The sequence below is a fragment of the Abramis brama genome (assembly GCF_963993115.1).
Source record: "Abramis brama genome assembly, chromosome: 10".
In the NCBI taxonomy this organism is placed as follows: domain Eukaryota; kingdom Metazoa; phylum Chordata; class Actinopteri; order Cypriniformes; family Leuciscidae; genus Abramis; species Abramis brama.
The window spans coordinates 41,216,971-41,224,485 of record NC_139972.1 but is presented as its reverse complement, the minus strand read 5'-3'; the positions used below and the strand labels follow the sequence as shown (position 1 = coordinate 41,224,485).

The window sequence follows — 7,515 nt, the reverse complement described above, 5'->3', positions numbered from 1 at the left end:
CAATGGCTCCTTAGAGGCAGCTAACCCTACCCTCAACCTTAAACCTACCCATCCCCTCGCTGCCTGGAAGGCGCCGTTGGGGGCTTAAAACACCAAACACCCACAATTTATTTAGCAAATGATGCAACAGGAAGGAACGTTCTGATTGGTTACATTCACCTCATGCAAAAGCACGTGACTATCTTCCACAGGATTAATCTTTCTAAAATCTAGACTGCATGATCACGTGGTGTGCAAAAATACATTTAAGATCAACCTTGCTACAGTGTGTGTGTCCTTATGTACACTTTATGTACCAAATCTGTTAGTCTCTCAACCTTTATGACCCTTCCTAGAATATTCAGGACATCTTGACATTTATTTCAGCATAAAGCATACTAAAGCAGAAATCACTTGACAAAATGTAATTGGGTTTCTGCCTTCCCAAATATTTTTATTAAGAACACTTCTGTTGGCCTTGGTTTCTCATCCTTCCTCTTTCTGGACCTCTTATGACTTTCTTTCTCAGTATAATTTATGGAAATAAGAAGTGAAACGACACAGAAGCAAATGGGATTAAGGTCCTGAAAATGTAAGAACTTTAAAATGAAAAGTAAGGTAAACTGTGTCGAATCAGCACTATAGTCAGTAAGGTGAATCAAGAAGACCTGCTTTGTGATTATTTGCTCTGCATTTACTTGGAATTGTTTAAAGGTAAGGTTTCAAACAATCAAACAAAACTTAATAATTTTTTTTTTTTTTTAAACCCAATCATCTAACTTAATTCGTTCTGTTTTGTTGACATTACCCATTTTGATTAAGGTCCTTCATTTTTTGTACAATTGTTCCTTCAACCATTTAAAATATTTGTTTCTAAATTTAGTGATTTGAGATTCTCTGAAGATAATAATGCTCTATTTGAGAGAGTTTTCAATCAGGACAGAGATCTTTCGTAAGAAAATAAGGCTCTAGTTTGTTTAAGTATGCGCAAACAAGGTTCTGATATTAATTTACTAGACATCCACTTGTCATTGCAAAATGAAGCAATTAAGCTTCCCTCCTCACCGAAAAATGTAAGAATTCTTTACTAGTTAAAACCTAAACAAAACTGACATGTCAAAGTCTGTGTGTATTTCATATATGCCCAAACATATTTTTTTTACATTTGGTGTGAAAAGTATTTACTTCATTTTTCTTAAGCAACAAATTTCCTTACTTTTCGTAAGTATAGAGACACCTAATTATATTTTAAAATAATGTTTCGTACTGTGCAGTGTGCATACTGTATATCCAAAGTGTTTGCTCAATGCACTGGCTTTAATTCTGTGTTCTCTGCCCAATGACTCAATGCTTTAGTAACCTCAGTATTACCTGCGTAACACCATTATCACTGCACTTACACTGGTGTTTCTCTTTCTTAGGAAAACTGAAGCTAAGAAAAATCAAGAATTCCAACTGGATGATTTACTCCATTTAAGTGATTACAACAGAGTGAATCTTAAAAATGTCAAAGAGAGAACGTGGTTTGTGCTTTATTAAATACTGTAGTTTGACGTCATGGCTGCTTTACTGCTGTGTTTTCATAAATCTTGTAAATGGATACACAGTAAAGAACTGCACCGTCAGAGGGGCTTTGAAATATGCAGAAAATATAAATGTGCTTTGTAACAAGAGGTCCCTGCATTTTGTACCAGGGAATATACCGGACAAAGCCACTCATTTGGACATTTCTGACAATCTCATACAGAAGATTAAAAAGGAGTATTTCTCTCAGCTGTCTAATCTTAAAAGTCTTACTGCACAACACAACAAGATCTGCGAGGTGGAGGAAGGTGCGTTCAGCAGTTTGGTGGCTCTTCAGGAGTTAAATCTGGCCTGCAACAAACTGACGGAGATCTTGGGAGGAATGTTTCAGAATCTGGGAAATCTCACCATCTTGCATCTAAATGAGAACTTAATCACAAATATCAACTTCTCTGCATTTTCACCCCTGATCAGTTTGAGAAAAGTAAATCTGACAAGAAATCATCTGAATACAATAAGCAAAGTTCAGCCGCTATTTTTATTATCACAATTACAGGAAGTGCATGTTGGGATCAACGGTTTCACCTCGTTTCAGTCCTCGGAGGTGTCCAACATATCTCTGAGACTGAAAGTCCTGGATTTATCTAAAAATCCTTTGAAAGTGTTCAGTATCACTGCAGATATTTTCCCTCTCCTTGATAATTTGATCTTGGCTTTCATTTCTGAAAACATGACATGGGATGTGCAGGACAAAAGGTATCTAAAAAGTGTGCAACATCTAAATATAAGTGGAATACAGTTGCCCCTGGAGAAGATCACAGATCTCCTACAGACTTTCAACTCTTCTTTGGCCAGCCTGAGGCTTCACTCTCTGGGAGATGTAAAAGTGCGAGCTTTGATTAGGAATGTCTGTCTGATTTCGTCTTTGAGATTTCTAGGCTTGCAGAGGAACAACATTACATCCATATCAAAAGACGAGATGCAGTTCTGCACACAATTAACTGAACTTGATCTCTCCCACAACAGACTATCCAGCATCCCTGCTATCGTCAGCAGCCTACCAGGTCTTCGTCTTTTGGACCTCACCTTCAACAACATAACGAACATAGGCCGTGTTGATTTTGCCAACTTGACCCAATTACGGACCCTTCAGATTTTCTGTAATGAAATATCTCTTATTGAGGACTTTGCTTTTAAAGATCTGAAAGCCTTAGCAACTCTACTGATTGGATCTAACAGACTCCTTCCCAACGGATATTTTAAAAAATATCTTCATAAACTTGAGAGATTGGTACTGTCAAATAACAAGCTGGACTCTGTCCGTAGAGGAGATTTTGAGTCCTTAAAATCACTGAAGAATTTGTCTCTGCCAGACAATAAAATATCGTCTATTGAAGCGGGGGCCTTCAATGGATTGACAAATTTAACTCTCCTGAATTTGCAATCAAACAAGCTCTCTCAGAGTTCAATAAAAGATTCTGTGTTCTCCAGACTCCCAAACCTGAAAACACTTCTGTTGAACAATAACCATATTTCATATGACAATCAAGATGCTCTTGCACAACCACCCTTTCGATATCTGGGAAGGCTAAAGACTCTGAACATTTTTAGCCAAAGTAATAAAGGAATGCGCTATTTACCCTCAAACCTTTTCAAGGGACTGCAGTCTTTGGAGGAACTTCAAGCAGAGAATCTTAATATAAATTCTTTACATCCAGACACATTTACGTACACTCCTTCTCTGTTGGAACTGGATCTCAACAGGAATAATTTTATTTCACTCACAGCAACAGAATTTCTGCCACTCCGGGTCCTCAAGACGCTCCACCTGTCCAAAGTTGGCTTGCAATCTTTGGACTTTCTCATAAACGCAAATCTCAGTAAACTGCGTCTGTTGCATGCAAGCAAGAACGCAATATCAGTCATTAATGAAACTTTGATCCAGTCTCTTCCAACACTGACTTTCATTGATCTGCAAGCTAATTCTCTCTCATGTGACTGTAGCAATGCCTGGTTCGTCAACTGGACCATACGTAGCAATGAGACACAAGTTGAGAGTGGTTATGAACTCACATGCAATTACCCAGACAAACTCAAAGGACATAAACTCCTGGATCTTGATGTAGGTTCATGTAATGTAGATGTTGGGTTTTTCTGTTTCATTTCCACAACCACACTAGTGTTACTGACACTACTCAGCTCTTTTCTCTTTCACTTCCTCAAATGGCAGGTTATTTATGCTTACTACCTTCTACTTGCTTTTCTCCATGATAACAAACAGCAGAGAAAGCTCAATGGTTTGCAGTACGATGCTTTTATTTCCTATAATGTTCATGATGAATTGTGGGTAATGAGGGAACTGTTACCTCAGTTGGAAGACGAGCAAGGCTGGAAGCTGTGTCTGCATCACAGGGACTTTGAACCAGGCAAACCGATTATGGATAATATTGTTGATGGCATTTATAATAGTCGAAAAACCATCTGTGTGATTAGCCGTCACTACCTGGAAAGTGAGTGGTGTTCCAGAGAGATCCAAGTCGCTAGTTTCCGTCTCTTTGATGAAAAAAAAGATGTTCTTATCCTGGTATTCCTGGAGAATATTCCAAGTCATCAACTGTCTCCGTACTACAGGATGAAGAGACTCATCCAGAAGAAGACGTATCTCAGCTGGCCTAAACCAGGAGAGGACACCAGGGTCTTCTGGCAGAAGCTGAGAGTGGCTCTGGAAACCAAAGACACCTCGGAAGAGTAGCATCCTATTGATTTAGGGGTCATCTAGGGGTCATCTAACTGTGTCGAACTGAAGAAAATATTCTGCAACTTTGTTTAATTGCTTTTATTTTATTAAAGGTGCTGTAAGCGATCTCGGTTGGCGTAACCTCTTGTTGATGTTTGAATTATTATCAAACAAAACGGAGTCTAGCTAGACCCTCCCTCCTCCTCATCCGCGCACTAACCCCCCGATCCCCACCCCCACATCATTCTTGTCGGTTATTGGCTGGAACAGTTTGTTATGTTTCGTGCTGCGGGTCGCTCTGTTTGTTGCTCAGTTTGTTTTTGCTGCAGTTTGTTGAGCCTGGGCTGTCTGCAGAGACCGTGTTTTTTTACAGTGTGTTCAGGGGACAGGCAGCGAGCGGATAGTGAGGAGATGTTTGCGGTATGTGAAAAAAAAAATGTTTTGCCCTAAAAAACGTGTGAGATCGCTTATAGCACCTTTAACCGATTGATTATAATTATTTCCTCTTTTCCTAATACACCTTTATTGGTAACACTTTATAATAACTACACGCTATTAATCATTAGTTAAGCATTAGTAAATAGTTAATTTATAATTTATAAAGCATTAATATACATTTATAAGCAGTTTATAAATACGGCTGTAAATGCTTTATTCTTGATTTTTAAGCATTTCTATAATGTGTTTAATAATTGTATTTTCATACTTTATTAATGATTAATTTATCATTTCTAAATGAAGTATTGCATTATTTACAAACCAGTTGTTTAGGAGTTGTCAGTGATTCATAAGATCACTTATAAAGTGTAAGAAAATGATTAATAAACTATTTAAATGTACATTCATACATATTGTAATAGTTACTCAGTGTGTTAATAAATGCTTTATTAACATGTATTTCTACTGTAATTCAGGGTTAATTCAGGTAGTTATAAAGCATTTAGTAGTGGTCAGTTCACTATTTGTGTGAGCTCATCTAATGTGAGGACTAGTTATCTGCCAGATGCCGCTCACTGATGGCCGCTGGAGATGCCGCTCCCGCATTTGGCCGCTGGAGATGCCGCTCACTGATGGCCGCTGGAGATGCCGCCGGAAGTGCCGCTTCGAGATGCCGATGCCGCATTTTGCGCTAGCCCTCTCTCCACAAATGAAGGGCTGATCCTGTACAACATTCTCATCATGCCAAAAACTCACACTCAAAAAAATAAGCATAATTTACATAGAAAATATGGTACTTTTTGAAGTAAATAAATTCAAAAATACCCCCAAAATAAAAAAACACACCATAAGTGGATAGACAAAATTTAATCGAAGACAGTGATATAACATTTATAATAAATAAAAAATAGGGTCACATCTGAGTCCTCTGTGCCCACATTTGTCCACAATTACAGAATTAAGGGCTATAAAGTGAATACGGTTTGAGGGCTACGTGTGTATTTTTTTGTGTATACTCACAATAAAAACAAAGTGTTGTGCTTTTTGCCAAATAAAGAAAAATAAACACGAAGCGAGTTCTGCCTTCTCTCTGTTAGTGAAGTCCATTCTGAAACGCGTCCGAAAATGAACTGTAACTCAGCGAATACTCAGTCAAACAGGCATACAGACACACAGGCATGAAGCTTGAATTCTCTTCTTTTAAATGAAGTGATTTGTTTATAAAAAACAAATATTCACAGTTTATGTAATATGTATGAAAAGAGAGAGATGTCAGTCGTTGTCACTCATCTCAGCTCATGTTTTAATGCGCATGAGCGCACACTATTCAAACGCAAATGATCTGAGGCGATCCATGCAAACCTGTGAACGCCCACATCAGCTGGATAACACACACAGCGAGTTCACTTTCAGACTCATGTACTTTACGACGCTGTGAGGAATAATACTATCTAAATAAAGTGCTGGAAGTTTCACTTCGAGGAGCAACGGATCCAGGAATAGGTCAGTTCTATATTTGCTTTGTTCTAATCGCAATAGTGTCTGTATGCTGTGTGAATGAATGAACGCACAGATGCACACTGTTGTGTAGCTACTACAGCTGGCACAAATAGGCCTACTAGTTTAAAAATGAATCGCGTTTTTGTGTGTGAATGAATGAACAGCTTTCAACTCTATTGCTATACTGAGATGAGTAAAAATTGACTACAATAATCGGATAGATTATAAAGTTTTTACTGTAAAATACTGCCACATCAAATAAGTGTCATGTTTACAAATAGACAGAAGCAAAGATGCAAGTAAAACTCAGAAATTATTGAAAGTGATGGAAAATGTCCGATGGTGATAAGCAACTGGTAACACAGGGACTGGATGGTCAGCGAAGATGTCCGTGAAGTGAAGTGGTGCAGAAGTGATGATCCAGGTGAAGACGTAATCCAAAGTGAACGAGAAACAGGAACGGGAACACGAACAGGAACGCCAACAGGAACAGGATCACACACAAGAGACATAAACAACGATCTGACAAAGATGAGGAGAATGCGGTGAGGTTTTATAGGTGTGTGAATGAGCTGCAGCTGGTGATGATGAATGAGATCAGCTGGATCGGTGATCTGCCAGAATTAAGCGGTAACGCCCACTCACACACACCCACACACACACAATAACAGTTACACAAGACGAGAAGGAAACAATGGATTTATGAACCGTGACAATAAGCTTACAATGTTGCCAATTTCTGCTCATATGTTATATATATATATATATATATATATATATATATATATATATATATATATATATATTATATTTTGTCAAAAATAAAGTCATCAACTAAGATGTTATTATAGTGATTGTTCCAATGTAGGCTATATTCAAACTAATGAATCCTTAACTTTGAAATAAATATGATAAAATGTATACTTTAGTTTTTACAAAGAAAGATTACACTGGAAATATTGTTAAACTTTTAATTGTTGTTGTAATTGTATAACCTTTTATACAATTAACCCTCTGGGGACCAAGCTGTTTTTGGGGTCCTTGAGATGTTCTGACATGCCTTGACATTTGTGCTTTTTTCAGTTATTTATAAACATGTTAATGGCAAAGGTGTAAATTCACTCTATATAGCACAAACAGGGCTACCATAATATGCGAGCAACGTGTATGTAGATGTTTGTATTTTTAAGAGAATAATGTTTATGCGTGGTTATTGGAAAAAATTAAAATGAAAGTTGCTGAATTAAGACCACAAAACACATATTAAATATGTGTCCACAAGACTTTTGACTAATGGATGTTATCCCTTTGAGTTCTAGCTTCAAAATGATGTAAAA

The 7,515-nt window shown here is 37.5% G+C and overlaps 1 protein-coding gene across 1 annotated transcript; it reads left to right on the top strand.

Moving 5' to 3' along the window:
• Positions 1-601: 601 nt before the first annotated feature.
• Positions 602-4,875, top strand: LOC311091592 (uncharacterized protein). The gene is made up of 2 exons (XM_084127579.1): positions 602-693; positions 1,401-4,875. Exon 2 carries the CDS (start codon positions 1,484-1,486, stop codon positions 4,253-4,255), a length of 2,772 nt encoding a protein of 923 aa, XP_083983705.1. The 5' UTR covers positions 602-693; positions 1,401-1,483; the 3' UTR covers positions 4,256-4,875.
• The last annotated feature ends 2,640 nt before the right edge of the window (positions 4,876-7,515 follow it).